Source organism: Canis lupus, chromosome 20, assembly GCF_011100685.1.
Source record: "Canis lupus familiaris isolate Mischka breed German Shepherd chromosome 20, alternate assembly UU_Cfam_GSD_1.0, whole genome shotgun sequence".
NCBI classification, from domain to species: domain Eukaryota; kingdom Metazoa; phylum Chordata; class Mammalia; order Carnivora; family Canidae; genus Canis; species Canis lupus.
The window spans coordinates 26,795,173-26,815,004 of NC_049241.1; the positions used below are offsets into that span (position 1 = coordinate 26,795,173).

Sequence of the window (19,832 nt, forward strand, 5' to 3'; positions counted from 1 at the left end):
TTCCTTCCTTGCCCATTTTTATATTCTGTACTTAGAGAAACTGAATTGTATTGTGGAATACTGAAGTGTGGCTAAATTCTTTTCAGGTTACAATACTGTGGTCCGAATCCCAGCCGGTGCTACCAATATCGATGTGAGGCAGCACAGTTTCTCAGGGAAATCAGAGGATGATAACTACTTAGGTAAGATGGCACGTCCCCTGCCATCAGTGAGAATTCGGATTCTCTGGAGTCATTGGCAGATGTTCCTTCCTTTCCCCTATGCACACAGAGAGCTGTTGGGTGTCATGTACTTTACTACAAGTAGTTGATCCTATAATTCACTCTTTTATTTCTCCCTCATGTGTATCACCACAGAGCACTGATGGAAGAGTCATGTCCTTACTCAAGTCAATATCAGGGGTTTATTCTGGATTATAATAAATAGGAAGGCCCTACATCAAAGTTTGAAAGCACTTACCATGTAAGTTCAGCATAAAAATCATTGTTCTCTTTGAGTCTTTAATTTTTTTTATTTATTTATGATAGTCACAGAGAGAGAGAGAGAGAGAGAGAGAGGCAGAGACACAGGCAGAGGGAGAAGCAGGCTCCATGCACCGGGAGCCCGATGTGGGATTCGATCCTGGGTCTCCAGGATCGCGCCCTGGGCCAAAGGCAGGCACCAAACCGCTGCGCCACCCAGGGATCCCCTCTTTGAGTCTTTAAAAACAAACAAACAAACAAACAAACAAACAATCTGTCCTGTGGATAACTGGCTCGCAAATGTTTTATTAAAGACATTACTTCCCCTAATTTTTGTGCTGCCAGCTCTAATCAATAACAGACCACTAGTGGACTCATTCAACATTTCATTACGCCTGGTTATTCCAAAAGGTTCTAGAATGGCAAATTATTCTCATGTCATGACTAGAATGGCCCACCTTGTTCCTTTATGGATTCTTCATCCTTCTCTCACGTCCAGGCACCTGATTAATTCCTTTGTATGCCTTCTGTTTAAACCACAACACACCATCAACCCTGTGTTCATTTCAACAGTTTGCTCAGCCCAGTCCCACGTCAACTTATCCTTCTGTAAACCACTGTGATCATGAAATTTGCCCAACCATTTTTAATTAAAAGAAGGACAAAGGGAGTGGGGTCATGACTGAAGGGATTCAGCTGGTCACCTTGCACAACCAGACTCCTCCTAGCCATGAAAAGCAGCACGGCTTGCGCTCTGATCTAGGAGAAATCACAGAGGTCTGGCTGGGCAGTGACTTTTTAAAGGAAATGAATGTACTTGTTCTCTTGGAGTGTCTGGGCAGGAATTCTATTTATCCATCTGAATTCAGCCTCCGTAGATGCTTTCTGCACATATTTGGACCTAATGAGCTAGTTAGTGAGTATTCATTGAATCACATTAGAATCAGAATCTGTATTTTGGAATGTCTACATGGAATCCTTCATAGATAGACAATGATCCTTTAGCCAAGCATGCTGATCAAGTGTAATATATACACATGACTTCATTATAGCATTTTTTGCAGTATGTCATTATTCACTCATTCACTTCTTTAATATGTACCGGGCATTCTTCTAGGTACAATGAGCAGAACAAAATAAGTAAGTTTAAATCACTGTCTTCTTCAAACTTACTGTTTGGTGGGAGTAGAGAGGCAAAAAGCAGTAACTTAATAGAGTAGCCAATTGTATACTGTTAGAAGATGGTAAGTGCTATCAGAAAATAGAACATCATAAGGGAAATTGGGATACTGAGGGTGAGTTGGGAACAGTGAAGTGTTTGAACTGTAGCAGGAGAGAAGAAGTTGATTTGGGGAAGAGCATTCCATGCAGAGGAAACGGCCGGTGCAAAATCCTAAGAACATGTCTAGATTGTTCCAAGGACAGAGGGAGGCCCATGTGGCTGCAGCTACATCAGCATGGAGGAGAGTTCTAGAGAATGTTGACCATGTGTCAGGAGTAGATTATATAGGGTCATATAAGCATTGAAAGGACTTGCTTGTACTCTCAAAGACATGGGGAACTACTGAAGAGTTAGAGCCAAGAATGACATGATATAATTACATTTATATTTTCAAAGGAGCATTTTGGCTCTTTGGTAGAAGAAAGGCACAGAATAGATGCAGGAAGACTGGTTAGGAATTATTACAGTAATCCAAGAGAGAGATGCTGGTGGCTTGGCCCCAAGTAGGAGCAGTGGAGGAGGTGACAGTACATGGTCAAAATCTGGGTATTTTTTGAAGGTGGAATCATCATGATTTGTTGATATGTTGAATATAGTATGTGAAAGAAAGGAATAAGTCATGGGTGACTCCAAAGATTTCTACCTGAGTAGCTAAAAAGACAGAGCTGCCATGAACTGAGATGATACAATTTGTTCCCTATTTATCTATATGGCCACGAGTGTCTTAAGGTCAGAGGCTGTGTTTTTATATCATTAGCTCTTGATATAAAGCCTACATATATATGTGCGAAGTAAATGGCAGCTCAGCTGTTGGACAGCCACTGCTCATGTCCTCTTTACTGAGGATTTACTATGTGCTTAATAAGGGATGGGATTACTGTGGACATACACAGAATCATCCCTTCTTTGAAAGACCAGAGTCTTCTTTAGAATCATTTACTCAGTGGCTGGATCAGCTTTTCCCTACCCTAAATATCCAAATGAATGGTGACTTTATAAAAGAATTAATGGAGTTCTTGAGGACCCTTTTCAAAATTATTTTTTGGGAATCCCACATTTCTCATTCCACCACTGAGCAAAATAGGTCAAGCATTTTTTCTGTGTGCACTGGGTTATAAATTTGAACATGTGGCTGTTGCTATGGCCTTACTACTTCCTAATTAAATCCAGCAGCATTGCATGCAACCTCCTTTATTAATTAATTTCCTGAAAGCCAAAAGCCATGTTGACCTGCTTCTTTCTTCTTCTTGAAAAGGAGAAGGATTCTCTTCTCTTCTCCTCCCTGTTGGGAAAAATCTCCTTCCAAGTAGTGGCCTCAATTCAATTCAACTTCATTAACCAGGCCAAGCACCTGAATTGGGCAGGGCCTCCTGATAACCTTTTATTCCTCACGGGAGGTTTCTTAATCTCCTTGTAAAGAATGAAAGCAAAATTAAAGAAGATTTGTCATCTGGGACAGGCAGGCTGGAGCGGTCATGGCCCTTTAGTGGAATACTACAGTAAAGTCACCCATTGGCAAAAGAACAACTCTCTGGAAGCAAATGACAAGTGTGCAAGCCTAGATGGACAGTCATAGTTCACTGAGTGTAAAGGTCGAGACCTCAGGGCCTTTGAACCTTACAGTGGCTTCTTAGCAAATGAGAAAGAACATGACATCATCAAATCCAAGGTGTGTAAATATTTACTCTTGGCCTGAAGGAGGTGCAGCAAATGCTCTAAGAAGGTTTTCAAACCCACAGCTCTTGCGTTGCTAAGGCATCTCCATCCTTATCCCTCCCATTTTTCTACAGGCCAGCCAAGCTACAGTCTTTCTGCATATGCTGGTGAGGGAGCAAGTTCCAGGAGAGAGGGCCTTTGTAGCAACCCAGCTCTGATGGGTGAAATGGGGGGGAAACCAACCCAGGAAATTAGCTCCCCTAATCTCATTAGCGGAAGGTTGGGCAGTAGACTGTCGTTTGCAGGAAACTATTTGTTTCACAAGGTACCGAAGCAGAAAGTCTCCCTGTCAAAGGCCGTCCTTTCACACGGGCCGCTCCCTCCTGTTGGGTTAAAGCCAAGTTGCACCCAGAGCCACCCTGTTCGTGTTTCTTTAAGAGAAAAAGGAGCCATTTCCGTGATACTTGATTGTCTCTAGTACACTTAGCTCTTGATTAATTGTGGCAGTGGGAAGACAGGAGTCAATTCAGTTTGGGATAAATCATGAAGTTCATTTCCCCTGATTATTCCTTTCTCCTTCTCTCTTTACCATCTACCAGGAGAGGGAACATGCAGGGAAGGGTAAAATGCCCCTAGTCATAAGCCCGAGAGGAAGCGGGAAGATGTTGGAAAGGAGCCCCAGGATTAGCCTACGACAGACGATTGCTCTTTGAATGCACACGAAACTGGATTATCACTTAATTTACAGAGCCAGTCTCTCATTTCCCCCATTTTGGTGAAACATCAGCTGGGGAGCTAGCATGCAACTTCACTTGAAAGAACTGGGTGATTGCTTTGGCAGCATGTCCTGCTATCACCATGTAAGTGACCCACATTAGGAGGCAGCCTCAGGATGTCTGAGGGCCACAGAAACAGCTTCGCCTCCAATCAGTGACCCATTGAAAGTCCTGCATCTCGCCTGGCTGGTGGGTCTCACGCTACAGCAGCTGTAGGGGAGACAAGGTTGTCAGAGCTTTACACTGACAGGGAAACAGTTATTTGGCTGGAAGCACTCTGTTCTCCTTGTCATAAATGTCAGGTCTAATCAGTCACTCCTTTCAGTGTCATTGATTGAGCACCTACTATAGACTGGGATCTTTCTTGGGGTTACAAGAGTGCATGTTTAAATGGTCGCTTTACTAAACAGGCTCATGTAGTCTAGTAAAACAAATGACTTTAAAAAAAAATGATTTTATTTATTTATTGATAAGAGACACAGAGAGGCAGAGACATAGGCAGAGGGAGAAGCAGGCTCCATGCAGGGAGCCTGATGTGGGACTCGGTCCCAGGACCTTGGGATCATGCCTGGAGCCAAAGGCAGTTGCTCAACCACTGAGCCACCCTGGTGCCAAACAAATGACTTTAATTGTGAAAAAAAATATTTAGCTAAACTAGTTTTTGATTTCAACTTGTACATAAGAGAAAGCATGCATGAATTCATTCACGCATTTAACAGGTATTTATTGACCTTGTTCTTAGAAAACCTTAGTCATTAACATTCTCTGGAGACATACTTCCCATGATTGGAAGTCACCTGGCCTTGGGAAGGTATTTTAATAATATTTAAGTCATGCTTTTCTCATCCCTAATTTAGGCCTTTGTAAAGGTGTTGGTAAGGAGATGGTGCATATGAAGGCGTTACAGTTTGCCAGCAACTGCAGCCTGTATGCATGGTCTTGTTTTACGTTTGTAAACTATCCAGTAAGAAACTCATCATCCAGAGGAAGGAACTGAGGCTGAGAGAGTTTACATAAATTACCCAAGGTCACATAAACTTCTCAGAAGGTGGGAACAGGTGGAAATGTTACTGGTCCGATTTCAGACCCTACACCCTTGACAACTTCACTTTCCTGCTTCTGTGGAGAAGAATAAGAATGTATGGCTGACTTAGGGGTATAAATGAATTGAGGCTTATGGTGGGAGGGAATGGTGAGGCTGGAAAGATAGGTTAAGATATGATTTGTAAAGATATAGGAAGGTTATGCTAAGGAGTTTCAAGTAAATCATATAGGTGGGGGGGGGACTATCAAAGAATTTTGAGTTAAGAAGAAGCCAAGAGATTTTGGAAGGTTTGGTTTTTTAAAAGCTTTTTCCCTGTTACTACATTCTTCCCAGCCATTTCAAATGAAGGCATCTCATTCTTTCCTCAAAACTAAGATGGGGCTTACATGAGTGAGTATAAGTGCTAGATTAGGAACTGACTTAATTACTGATCCTAGAAGGAGTAGTACTTCGATCAGTATAGTGTCCAAATGGGTGAACTCTGTGAGGTTGCCATATCCAAGGAAACAGGGACCCTGCTGCTATTGAGCCACCAAGAATATTCAAAGCTTCATCTCAGCCCTCAGTCATCTCCACGTAAGGATACAATACCGACTTTCCCTAAACCCTCTACACCTCTTCTGGCCTGCCTGGTGAAAGACATGCTTGCTATCACCGACATCAGTGAGAGACAGGTTAGAATCTGGCAAAAACCCAAGGCGTCTTGGCTCCACATCCCACAACTAAGACCAATGTCACTAACATGATGTTGAGGCATGATGCTTCCAAAGATTCATGCTCTGCAGAGTCGCTTGAGCAGCTAGGACCAATTGGTTGACACTGGCACCTGGCATGAAACCTACTTGCCATCTGAGTTAAGTTTTCCACATTCCTTTTCTTTACTTAAATACGTGGCCTGTGCATTTCAGGGTACCCCCTACCACTACTGAGATTTGCTAATTGTATGCGACTTATAAAAAATAAGAGGGACTTTTTCTGATTTTTATTCAAGACCCAAATGTTTAATAGCTCTGATTTATTAAGTTCTTGTTTCATGTGAAGCCCAGTACTCAGGAGGATTCATTATTCAAGGAGCGGTAGTACTGAAAAAAAGAACTAAGTGGTACTGATAATAAAACCAAAATTTTATAATACATACTAGGGGGAAAATATGATTGGGATTTTATCTCGAGAAATTAATAAAGAAGTTTGAAAATAGACTGTTTTTTTTCTTATAGTAAATAAAACTATGTTTTCACGTGAACCATGCATAGGTTTTTAGATTATAAGATAAAGCAACTGATAAATATTCTTATTTAAGCTTTCGACTTAAATTATGTGATAGCAGGGGCAGCCCCAGTGGCTCAGCAGTTTGGTGCTGCCGTCGACCCGGGGTTTGATCCTGGAGATCCGGGATCAAGTCACACGTCGGGCTCCCTACATGGAGCCTGCTTCTCCCTCTGCCTGTGTCTCTGCCTCTCTGTGTGTGTGTCTCTCATAAATAAATAAATAAAATCTTTTTTAAAAAAATTATGTGATAGAGTAGTACATTCTTTGCTTAAAGTTTGAATTTAACAGTAAAACCTGAAAAGGAGTCATTTTTATGAAAGCTTTCTGGGGCTATATTCACTTTCTTAATAGTCTCTCTTCATGCTTAGATAAATTATTTCTTCTGAAGCATCTGTCATTGTAGCTTATCTGTCCATTTTGTTTACTTTCCCTAAGTTCTAATGGGTCTAATTCCCTCAAGTTCTCGGTTGGCCTATATTTTGGCACTTGACTCAAAAAGTTCTCTAACATGACTTTTTCAGCTTTTCTGATTGTTTCATCTTTTTTTCAACATCTGCAGTAGATTCATTCATTTTTCTAAAAAAGAAGTGTTTATTGGTAAGGTACCATGTGCTCTTTTTGAAGCTGAGATATAGCAGTGAGTAAAAGGACCCAAAAATTCTTGCCCTCATGGGGCTTACTTTCTTAGTTGGGGAGAGAGAGCATATACAAAGTCTTATGGAGGAAAACTAGGGTGGTAAATGGGATGGGAAATGTGGAATCCGTGCTGGTAGTGGGAAGACATTACAGTTTTTAAAAGAATGGTCTGGGAAGGCGTATTAATTATCTTTTACTGTATAACAAATTATCTCAAGACATAGTGGCTTAGAGGAACAAGTGTGTACTGTCTTCCAATTTCTGCATGTTTCAGCACAACTAGGTATTTCTGGCTTGAGGTCTCTCATGAGGTGACAGTTAAGACTTCATTTGGGGCTGTGATCACATCTAAAAGGGCTGGTGGGTCCACTTCCCAAATGCCTCATTCAGATGCTATTGGCAGAAGGCTTTATTTCTTTACAGGAAGCCATTCAGTGGGGGCTGCTTGGGTGACCTCACACCATGGCCGCTCAGCTGCTTCTCCCAAAGCCAGAGAGTCGAGGAAGATCAAGGTAGAGCCACAATGCCTGAGACCTGGCCTTGGAGTCACACTCTGCCTTTCCTCAAAATCCTAGCGATTATACAGTCAGTGTGAGTCCATGTGGGAGAGGAAAACACAGAGTGTGAATATCAACAGGCAGGGATCATTGGGGCCATATTGGAGGCTGGCTGCTGCACTAGGTCTCACAGAAAAAATGACATTTAAGCATCATGTCAGCCATGGATTTTCAGATTCCATATCTGTCGAAGAAGACTAACAAAGATTCAACAGGCTCTAATAATCCTAACATAAAATAGGGATATTTGCATGGGAGTTGATTTTATAAATTTTCAGTTCATTAGTACATATTTTCAAATCATAAGACTTCTGCTTCCATCTGTAATGCGGTAATGTGGGGTTTATATCTCAAACCCCACACTAATTAGAACCCTAATATTATTTTTTAGTAATATAATTACATGGGTAGGGAGGTGTTTTTATCTCCCTTTTAGAGATCAGGAAATGGAGACAGAGAGAGGGAAAGTGAATTCCCAAGGCCATAAAGGTGGCAGGTGGCAAACTAGCATTTGAGAGTCTCTTCTCCAACTGAAAAGTATATATTCTTTGCCCTCCCGACCCTCTCCCTATCAGAGCGTTATTTCGTATTTCAGATAACAAGTCATTGGCAGCAAATCAGTGAATTCTCTTTTCTCGTCTACAGCTTTATCAAGCAGTAAAGGTGAATTCTTGCTAAATGGAGACTTCGTTGTCACCATGTCCAAAAGGGAAATCCGCGTTGGGAATGCCGTGATAGAGTACAGTGGGTCCGACAATGTAGTGGAAAGAATTAACTCCACGGACCGCATTGAACAAGAACTTTTGCTTCAGGTAAAAACTTGACTGTGAGCCTGTGACCCTTTCCTTCCATGTGGTGTCACCAGACCTGCAAACATCTCCATTTTGTCTGCTCATCCCAGGTATTGTCAGTGGGAAAGTTATACAACCCTGATGTGCGCTATTCTTTCAATATTCCAATTGAAGACAAACCCCAGCAGTTTTACTGGAACAGTCACGGGCCCTGGCAAGCATGCAGCAAACCCTGCCAAGGTATCTACTTTTCAGCTGAGTTTCAAGGATTTGAGATTTTTAAGAATTCTTTTTTCTTTGGAAGTAGTCAAATGCATGTAATCTATAAAACTTTGCATAAATTCTTTGATCTCCTTTCTCTGCATCTTTCTGATTATTTTTGGCTGGTAAGTTGAGCTTTTTAAGGGATTCAGGATATGTTGGGTTTCCTCTTCCTTAGAGATTCATATATGTGTATGAAGCCAAGTAAAATCAGCTCTGCCACTTTGATTTTCTGGAGACATTGATTAGGTAGTCATACTGTATATCATTTATCACATTTCCTGTTGCCTAAATTAGGGGTCAGCAAACCATAGCCAGTGTGCCAAATCCAGCCTGCTACCTGCTTTTATAAATAAAGTTTTATTGGAACACAGCTATACCATTTTTACATATTACATGTGGGCACCTGCTCTTGCCCTATAATGCAGAGCTGAATAGTCATGACAGAGGTTGTATGGCCCACAAAGCCACAAATATTTCCGTGTAACCCAGGACAGAAAATGTTTGCCAGTCCCTAGTCTAAATAGTCTATGGAATAGGTTACTTTCTCTGATTGAGACTTTTTTCCCTCCTTGCCTAGGGGAGCGAAAGCGAAAACCTGTTTGTACCCGGGAATCTGATCAGCTTACAGTTTCTGATCAAAGATGTGACCGGCTGCCCCAGCCAGCACCCATTACTGAACCTTGTGGCACAGATTGCGAGCTGAGGTAAGGCTAGTGTTTCCTTCTGGTCTTTACTGTGCACTCTGAGAGTCTTCTGGAGGGGAAGGACGGAAGGAGGAGACAGTGGTCTTTAGTTCCCCTTCCTTGCGTCTCTGTGAAATAAGCTTCAGCCAATTTTCCATCCCTCAGAAACCAATTATCCAAGACATATGCCTGCGGATTTCTTGTTCTTCTCCTAAGAATTAAAAATAGCTAATAGAGTATGGCATTTGTCAAAAGAAGTTCTTGTTTGACCCTCACAACTCAGCACTAGATATTGTTATGATTGAGTCATATCTTATTTAAGTTTGGTACCAATGTCAACAGAAAACCAGGGAAGCGGCATCTCTCAAAGTACCTGTATGTTGTGCTCTGTACACCCAGAGTATCTGTCACCCAGCAGAAGAAATCTTATGCATATGAAAATTGCAGTACACTAATGTAAAGTCATGGAAGGAACTAGAAGGAAATCTTCACACAGATGTCTAGATACGGAAAATATCCTGTATCTAAGAAAAGTAGGAAATCTGAGGCAAGAAATAGTGGGTACAGAATTCTGAAGTTTTCTGATTTACATGCAAGGTTGACTGTGTCATGTTTGAATGTTAATCAGCCTGGGCGTTGCTTTATATAGTCTGAATGTCAGTTAAATGCAAGTAACAGGAATTGATGCTTTAATTCTCCTTTTACAGAAAAGAAATTATCTCTTCCTCAATCAGGAAATTGTTAGGATCTTACCATTTGTAAGTGGAAAAGTGAATACTTTAGCATTTTGCAGGTTCCACAACACAGTGCCAAATCCTATCAAATGGTATTGACAGTCTATAGTGCTGCAGTGAAGATTATAAGGACCTCTCAAGGCACCAAGAGAAAAGAAAAGTGCTGGACTCAATTAGTAATGTCTGTCATGTGAGTAGGTGAAGGGGACATGGCACAAGTGCCACATCTTTGCCAGAGCTGATGTCTGATGGCTTTGACTTCAAAGCCCAGGCTCTCTCCACCCCCACTGTACTTCATGTCTACCCAGCATCACTGACCTGTTTGTTCATGGGGTTGTCACAAAGCATTGATAAGTCATTGTAGAAAGAAAAAATCGAAGACATTAAAAGACAGACATTTATGCTATCCAGTATTAATTCCCATTGTAGGTAATGTACTTATAAATCCATTGCTTTAGCCAACTGAGTTAATTTAGTTAAATTAGAGTTAAGGTCTTTTCAGGAAAAATAACTAGTTATCTAATTGCCAAACTGAATCAATCACAAAAAAAAAAAAAAAAAAAAAAAAAACCTGACAGACATTGTCATTGTGGTTCATACTAATTGTTGCTGAATAGCTATGGACAACGCTGAGAGACTAGAGAGAGGATTGTTACTGATGAATCAAACTCTAAATAGTTTTTTCCCAAAGCATGTGTGTGGAACACAAGTTCCACAAGATAATTTGTGGTCACCCAGTATGTTTCAGAAGCCTTACCAACTATCTCCTCCCCTCTGTCAAAATCCATCGTGTCAATTAACATTTGGAAGGCCCAGAGAAGTTCTAAAATAGAGACACCCGCTTAAATCAGTAGTTTGCAAATTTATTCCTAGTATTTTTACTCCCATGATGTCCCACACACCCACAGAAGCATACGCATTTTTTGTTTCTACTTGTAGCAAACACTTTGCTTCTCTGAAATACAGTAATAAAATGCATTTGTGGGATGAAATGAACCGAATGAATTCAAAACACTGAAGTTGAGACCACTTTCCGGGGAGAGAATATATGAAGAAGTTGATGATAGCATTTTGAGAAGAACTTTCCTAAGGCAATGCTGTGACATTTCCACAGACTCTTCCAGGTTCTCTGCCCAAATGCTAGAGATTGTGTGAATATCAGGGAGACTCTATTATACTTGATCTGATGGTGTGTTTTCTTGTGGGGGCAAGACTCCTGCCTCCCTTACCCACGATGGATAAGCTTTCCATGAAAAAATGGTGATGAAGGCAAAGAGAAGGTAGCCCAGAATCAAGGAGCAGCAGATGCAAGTTCCAGATGCCTCTGTTGAATTGGACCACATTTTTGCCTCACTTCCTCAGGGAAGTGAGAGTTTGCCCAGACTAAGCTTTGACAGGATGAGATAAAGCATTGTTTTACAGTCTCTCATTTAACATGTTCCGGTTAGAACAAAATCACCAAATACTGTGTGACTCTAACGGAAAATCTCAGTAGCCCACTTTCCATGCCAAACATAAAAGCTGGTCAACTCTGACCTACTTTTAAACATTTGTGAGAAACTCCAAGATAAGCATGTGGCCAATATTCTTCATTGTTTCCCAGTCCTGCCCCTGGACAGGTGTGGATGGAAGAATTCTTAGGGCGTCCGTATTTGGCACACTACCCAATTTCTGAGAAGTAGTTAACAAGAGTTAATTCTAATGAAGATTTGAAAAAATTATCCTCTTTTGGATTGTTACGTTGAATCAACAGCATTCATTTTAAGCTTATATATTTATACTCTTCTAGTCAGTTTTAAATGGTTTTGTTTTAATTTAAGCACTGACTATATTTGGGGGGTATTAAAAGTATCAGTCTTTCAGCACATGTACCATTTTGCGGGGAGATGCTGATAATTGAGAGGCTGTGGCTGTGTGGGAGTGGGGCTTATGGGAAGCCTCCGTACCTTCCTCTCAGTTTTGCCATGGGCCTCACATTGCTCTATAAAAATTAAGTCAATTGTCTAGTCAAACTATATAGACTACGGGCCATGTTTAAAAGGAACTTAGTCTTTATTCACAGAGTTTAGCACACTTGCAATTCACAATTACAGTCCAGTTATCCATTCTTTTATTAAGTTCCGGGATGTTCACCGAACACATTTTAGCATGGCCCACATGAAGGGGGTTTTCGAGGCAGTTTCCAGCAGTGGTTCTCTGTCAGGAGCAGCCTTCTTGAGAAACGAAATGCTGAGTTGCATGAACCTTTTAAATATAAAATTGCTTTTTTTGCTCTGTTGAGTCCAATGTTTTCTTCTTTTTGGTTGCTTGAATTTCAGATTGACTGTATCAAGGGAGAATCTTCACAAAGATAGAACCTCTGAGTATCACTCTGTGACTTCCATGTACATTACCAGCCATGAAAAATACATGGATATGTTGGTTTAAAATTGGATTTCAGGAACTGACTGTGGCTTTGGGTTTTGTGGTATTTGAGCTAAGGAAGAAAAAAGAACTAATTCTTCTACCAGTTGAATATAGATAGGACATACATATTTAACAGAAATGTTGGTTTATCCCCATTATTTATGCATAGGTGGCACGTTGCCAGCAGGAGTGAATGCAGTGCCCAGTGTGGCTTGGGCTACCGCACATTAGACATCTACTGTGCCAAATATAGCAGGCTAGATGGGAAGACTGAGAAGGTTGATGACGGCTTTTGCAGCAGCCACCCCAAACCAAGCACCCGGGAAAAATGCTCAGGAGAATGTAACACAGGTGGCTGGCGCTATTCTGCATGGACTGAAGTAAGTTGATTCTCACTCAACGAAAGTCTTCTTCTCGGATGCTAAGTCTGATTAGTTGGCTAATCAACTAATTGATTAGTTAGGGCTACATTGAGAAACCCTATGTAACTGTATGGAAGAGAGTACCATGCTTGATTTACAATGCCTGACCTCATTCTGTAGAAAAGAGTACCACAATCAATTTGTAATGTCTAGTAGCACCTGGGTGGCTCACTGGTTGAGCATCTGCCTTTGGCTCAGGTCATGATCCTGGGGTCCTGGGATTGAGTCCCGCACCGGTCCCCCTCAGGGAGCCTGCTTCTCCTTCTGCCTATGTCTCTGCCTCTCTCTGTGTCTCTCATGAATGAATAAATAAAATCTTTTTTTAAAAATTTGTAATGATTATATGACATTGAACATGGTGTATGGAAAATTGAGAGTGGTGGAACAATTCATCTAATCCCTTTTGCCACACCCCACAGGCCATTTCCAATGTTGTTTTCTCATGCTGGCCCACTAATATTGACTTCAGTATAAACCTGGGGAATAAATGGGTAACATGAGTAGACACTCCCCAAATCACAACTTGAATTGGATCGGTTGGGTGATTGTTTCTTGGGGGTTGAAAAGAGACAAGCCAGTGTAGCCAGGATGTTGACCATGCTGGATAAGAAACTTAGCAACAGTTTTATTTCATGTATTTTCCTTTCAGTGTTCTAAAAGCTGTGATGGTGGAAGCCAGAGGAGAAGGGCTATTTGTGTCAACACCCGCAATGATGTACTGGATGATAGCAAATGCACACATCAAGAGAAAGTCACCATTCAGAGATGCAATGAATTCCCTTGTCCACAGTGGAAATCAGCAGACTGGTCAGAGGTGAGATAAGAGGGCTCCTATTTCCCCTGGGTCATCTCTGATACTCTGAGTCTCTCTGATTCTCTTCAAGTCTGCACCTGCTGCTCCCCCACCCCCCACCCCCATCTCCTGGATGAAGCAACTGTGGTCCTCTGTCCTCTGGACAACCATATGGGGCGTGACTGGTCCACTAGTGGCCTGAAAGGCACGGTGGGTCTGGCTGGATCACCCACTCTGATAGCTTCTATTGGTGATTTTTGAAATTCCACCAAGTCATTGTAAAGGAAAATAAGGACTTGATTAGTCATAAAGCCATGCTAACTTAGACTTGAAGTTAAATGAAAAAAGGGGTTTCCTATTTTCTTGTCTGTAGAATAAGAAAATTAGACCCCAGTAAGGGTCACTTAGTAAGGTTAGTAAGTGACCTGTCTGATTTATTCATCCAGTTGCTAGTGGAAAACTTAGGAAAGAAAGGACTAGCTGAGTGTTCCAGACTTTTACCTATCTCCTCCCTTACCTGATGAAGCCTAAGGCAAACCCTCATCGCTTAGCACAGGTGGCCCTGGGACAGCAGGAGAAAGAACACAGAGCCTCTCTCTTGGTTTTATGGTTAGCACTCACTATTAACCCAGCCCAGGGAGATCCTCACCAAGCAGGTGACTGCCTCTGCCTTCCTTCATGGGGACAAGTGGAAAGAGGACAGGAGTTCCCTTACTGACAGGCCAAGTCAGGAATGCAAGGAAAGAGGTGTTCCCCTGCTACGGCTTCTGCGCTCATTTCCTTATCTCAACCATGTAAGTGCAGTATTAACTTTTACTTTCAATAGCATATAAAATACAAATCCTAAAAGTGTATTGTTAATGCCCCTGAAATGGCACCCCCAGGAACTTATGGTTCACAGTGGTGATTCCTGCACAAGTTAACAACAAACTTGCTGTTTTTTTTCTGTTGACAAGCTGCCTTTGCTTCAACTCTAGTGTTTGGGTTTTAAAAAGATGAAAGAAGGTAATGGGTTAAAGTTTTACCTAGATAGCTAAGAATAGCTGAAGTATCATTTCAAATCAAAGAACAAACCTTTGCAGGAAGACTTGTTGAAATGAAGGTGAGGGGATCTTAAACTATATATTCAGTATGAGCCAACATTCCTTCGCTTAAAAAACTGGGGACAAAACAGCAAAATGTTAATAATGAAGATCCCCAGAGATGTGAGATTTTTTTTATTACTATAGTTTTATCTTTTATACTTTTCTATATTTTTCAGATTTTCTGCAATGAGCAGGGATAATGATGATATTTAACATTTATTAAATGAACATGTACCAAGCATGTTACTTAGATTTTTTTCATGCAGTTTTCACAATTCTTTGCAGTAGGCACTATTGTTATCCGCATTGTACAGATGAGAAAACAGAGGTACAGAACCATCGAACCGTCACTTGACTTAGTATCCATAGCTGATTGTGTTGGGATTAAAACTCACATTGGTCTGACTGATAAATTCCCTACACTTAACTCCTATTTTATAAAATCATAGATGTTTTATAGTACAGTATGACTCCGACTTATAGTGGTTCAACATAACAATTTTTCTTTCTTTCTTTCTTTCTTTCTTTCTTTCTTTCTTTCTTTCTTTCTTTCTTTTTTTTTTTTTCTTTACCATGATGCAAAAGCAATATACATTTAGTAGATGCCGTAATATGAATTTAGACCTTTTCCGAGGCTGGCTATCAGTGGTACTTAACACTCTTGAGAAGCTAGGCAGCAGCAACTCCCAGTCAGCCACGCTATCATAACCACGTGAGGGTTGATAACCAATACACTTATGACCATTCTGTACCCATATGATCATTCTGTACCCATTACTTTCAGTACAGAGTTCAATAAATTACATGGTATATTCAATACTTGGTTATAAACTAGGCTTTGTGTGGGATGATCTTGCCCCACCATAAGCTAAGGTGTTCTGTGCACCATAAGCTAAGCTAAGGTGTTCTGTGCACATTTGAGGCAGGCTGGCCTACGCTATGATGTTTAGTAGGTTGGGTGTATTAAGTGCATTTTTGACATAGGGTATTTTCAACTACCAATGGGTTTATTTGGATATAACCCCATCGTAAGTCAGGGGAGATCTGTATTTCATGGTGTAGTGCTATGCTGAGTTCGTTCTGTACTTGACACTGTCCCAGAGCCTTTGTATATACAGAATGAATGAATGGATGAATGAATGAATGAGAAAGATGAGCCTTGATGTATTTACAAATTGCTATGAGAGAGGAATTGCTATGGGAAGAGAGCACAACTGTTCCTGTTCATCCATGAATAATCCCTGGGAACCACAACACATTGTTCAGAAACACCACTGATTGGCTGTGCTTTTTATTACAGTGCCTGGTCACCTGTGGAAAAGGGCATAAGCATCGCCAGGTCTGGTGTCAGTTTGGCGAAGATCGATTAAATGATAGAATCTGTGACCCTGAGACCAAGCCAGCCTCCATGCAGACTTGTCAGCAGCCAGAATGTGCGTCCTGGCAGGCGGGTCCCTGGGGACAGGTATTTCGAACGATAAAGTTCTTAACTACATTCTTTCCTTCTTATCTGGAGAGGGCTTGCAAAGGGGCATTCCAGCAGTGGGGATTTAACTGCCGTGTCTTGTGACTTGCACTATACCTCCGTGGTGCCTGATGGAGCCCAAGAAGCTCTGCAACCATTTTGCCCCAGGTCTGAGGATTGCTGCTTGCCCTCCTGGAGCTGATTATTCCCTTTGCAGACACAAAGGCATGTTCTCGCCCTTAGGTTAAAACTGTAGTTTGAGTGCACGAGCATTTGAACAAACTCACAACAGATCTCGTGTCTGGCTGATGTTATCTTCTAGCATGCTGCTGCGGGTCATTACAGAATGGGTTCTGGAGCCTTCTGCAGGGGTATCTGGACCGGGATTTGGCAGGGATGTTTGGGCTCCCCATGTCATGTTTCCAGAGCTCACCTCTCATACATAAAATCTTTCACACAGAATTAATCTAATCAAAAGTTGCAGAATCATCTCATTTTGAAAGATCTTTTCTGAATCCTCTAATATGTGTGTAAGTTTCAGAGTCTTAACTTGAACTATCTTTAAAGGAAAGAGTGAAAGTCTCCCTTGGGCTCCCATTTGAGAAGCCACTACTCTGGGAATTGAGTCCTTCCTAATATAGAAGCAAAAGCATCCTGGATACTATTTAAGCAGCCCTCCAAGTTCCCAAGAGAAGCAAAGCAGCTGTCGGCTGTCACTTACACAATCTCTTGAAAAATAACTCTCCCCCTACACTGCCCAGCCATGGCCACTCAGTCTTCTAGTGTATGTCTTTATTTCCAAGATGCATGCCATAAATGGGAGCAGCTGTATTACCATATCCTTAGAATTTCTATCAAATTGACCTTCTTCTGAGCCCTCCCATGGTACAGCATCCACAGGCAGAATGGCTGATCATGTCTTTATTATTATTATTATTATTATAATAATAATAATAATAAAAGACACAAGAGAGGCAGAGACATAGGCAGAGGGAGAAGCAGACTCCCTGCAGGGAGCCTGATGTAGGATTCGATCCCAGGACCCCAGGATCACAACCTGAGCCGAAGGCAGACACTCAACCACTGAGCCAGCCACCCAGGTGCCCACGGCTGATCATGTCTGATCAAGCTACATAAACAGTGAGAGTCCCCTATACTTCTAAGTCCAGCTTCCTTTTTGTCTCTATCTGCATAACTCTAATGGAATAAGAGAAAGAGAAAGAGAGAAAGAGAACCCAGCTCAGAATCACTGTTAAAATTTGAGTATAACATCTTTTAGAACCAATGGGCCTATTTTTTATCTGTGTCTGCACCAGTCCTAGCCAGAGATTGCTCTTCCTTGTATTGAACATGCAATTCTGGGTGACAAACTGGTTGTTGTTGTTGTTGTTGTTTTATTTAAAAGTAACACATGTTCAGAAGAGAAATTTTGCAAAATGTAATTTAGCAAAAAGAATACCACCAAACACACTCAATTCTTTTTTTTTTTAAGATTTTTTATTTATTTATTCATGAAAGACACAGAGAAGAGAGAGAGGTAGAGACACAGGCAGAAGGAGAAGCAGACTCCATGCAGGGAGCTGATGTGGGACTCGATCCCGGGACCCCAGGATCACTACCTGGGCCAAAGGCAGACGCTAAACCACTGAACCACCCAGGGATTCCCAACACACTCAGTAATGCACAGGTTATTAGTATTAATACATCCGATTCTCTTCTAATATTTTTAAACTAATATTAGGAGTATACTTAGTATATGTTTTTTACCTGAAGTAAAACACATGTCGCACAATGAAGCACTTCACTCTGAACAGCTCAGTGGTTTTTAGTACATTCACAATGTTGGGCAACTAACATTCCAAAATGTTTTCATCCAAAATGCTTCCATCACCCCATTAAGCCATTGGTCCCCATTTCCCCCCGAACTCCACCCCCCCCGGGCAACCAACAATCTTTCTATTGCTGTGGATTTACTTATTTGAAGTATTTTGTGTAAGTGGAATCGTACACTGCGACCTTTTGCATCTGATACTGTTCACATAGCATACATATTTCAAGGTCTATATCGGAGCACATATCCGTACCTCATTCATTTCTGTGGCTGCATAATATTTTATTGTATGAGTGTGCCATATTTGCTTATCCCTCCATACCTAGCTGAACATTTGGATTGTTTGTTCCTTTGGCTTTTGTGAGTAGGGCTAAGATGAATATTCATGTACTAGTGCTTGTTTTAGGACCTCATTTCAATTCTTTTTGGGTGTATCTCTGGGAGTGGTATTGCTGGATCCTGTGGCAAGCCTGGGTTTAACTTCTTAACTGCCAGTTTTTCACAGAATCTGCACCGTTTTATATTCCTACCAACAATACACAAGGGTTCCAATTTCTCTGGCTCCACACCAGAGAAATTGTTATTTTTTACCCCTTTTTAATTATGGCTCTCCTAGTGGGAGTAAAGTAGTATCTCATTATGATTTTGATTTTGCATTTCTCTAATAACAGATGATACTGAGAATCATTTCATGTACTTGTTGACCATCTGTATATCTTTTTTTGGAGAAGTATCTATTCGCGTCTTTTACCCATTTAAAAAAAAGTGAAATTATGGTCAAAAAACATAACATCAAACTTATCATCTTAACCATTTTTCTAAGATTTTATTTATTGAGAGAGAGAGTGTGTTGTGTGAGCATGAGCTGGGAGAGGGGCAGAGGGAGAGGGAGAGAGGGAATCTCATGCAGACTCCACACTGAGCACAGAGCCTGACATGGGGCTCGATCTCACCACTCGGAAATCATGACCTGAGCCAAAATTGAGAGTCAGATGCTTAACTGACTGAACAACCCAGGAACCCACCCCCCCATCTTAACCATTTTGAAGTATACAGGGTTTTTTGTTTTTGTCTTTGTTGTTTTTGTATTTTGTATCCCATGAAGCAAGATCACAACCCAAGTGGAAACTAAGAGCCGGCTGCTCAACCAACTGAGCCACCCAGGTGCCCCTTAAGTATATATAGTTTAACAGTGCTTCTTTTCCCATTTTTTAATGAGGTCAGCTTTTTGTTGTTGAATTCTTGTTGTTCTTTATATTGTGGATTTCAACCCTTTCAGACATTTGATTTGCAAATATTTTCTCCAATCCCGTAGTGGGTTGCCTTTCCACTCTGCTGATGGTGTCCAGTGATGCAGAAGTTTTTAATTGTGATAAAATAAAACTTGTCTTTCTTTTGTTGTCTGTGCTTGTGGTAGCATATCCAAGAAATCATTACTAAATTCCATGTCACAAAACTTTTAGATAATCTTTTCTTCTCAGAGTTTTATAATTTTAGTTCTTGATCTATTTGGGGTTAATTTTTATGTATAGTATGACTTAGGAGTTCAGCTTCATGCCTTTGCATATAGATAGCCACTTGTCTCATGGCCGTTTTTTAAAGAGAGCATTCTTTTCCCCCATTGAATTATTAGAACTTTGTTGGAAATTGCTTGGCCATCGATGTATGAGTTTATTGCTGGATTCAGTTTTTTCTCTTCTGTTTTTGATGATTGTAGCTTTGGAGACAGTTTTGAC

General features: G+C 41.1%; 1 protein-coding gene across 4 annotated transcripts in view; it reads left to right on the forward strand.

Moving 5' to 3' along the window:
• The window catches only part of ADAMTS9 (ADAM metallopeptidase with thrombospondin type 1 motif 9), a 159,419-nt gene that overhangs the window by 58,951 nt on the left and 80,636 nt on the right, over nucleotides 1–19,832 (forward strand). For all 4 annotated transcript variants that reach the window (XM_038565917.1, XM_038565920.1, XM_038565919.1 and 1 more), the window contains 7 exons: nucleotides 87–182; nucleotides 8,268–8,434; nucleotides 8,524–8,653; nucleotides 9,255–9,381; nucleotides 12,670–12,880; nucleotides 13,572–13,736; nucleotides 16,101–16,265. In XM_038565917.1, the coding sequence (XP_038421845.1) occupies nucleotides 87–182; nucleotides 8,268–8,434; nucleotides 8,524–8,653; nucleotides 9,255–9,381; nucleotides 12,670–12,880; nucleotides 13,572–13,736; nucleotides 16,101–16,265 (1,061 nt within the window). The remainder of the gene's footprint in view (nucleotides 1–86; nucleotides 183–8,267; nucleotides 8,435–8,523; nucleotides 8,654–9,254; nucleotides 9,382–12,669; nucleotides 12,881–13,571; nucleotides 13,737–16,100; nucleotides 16,266–19,832) is intronic.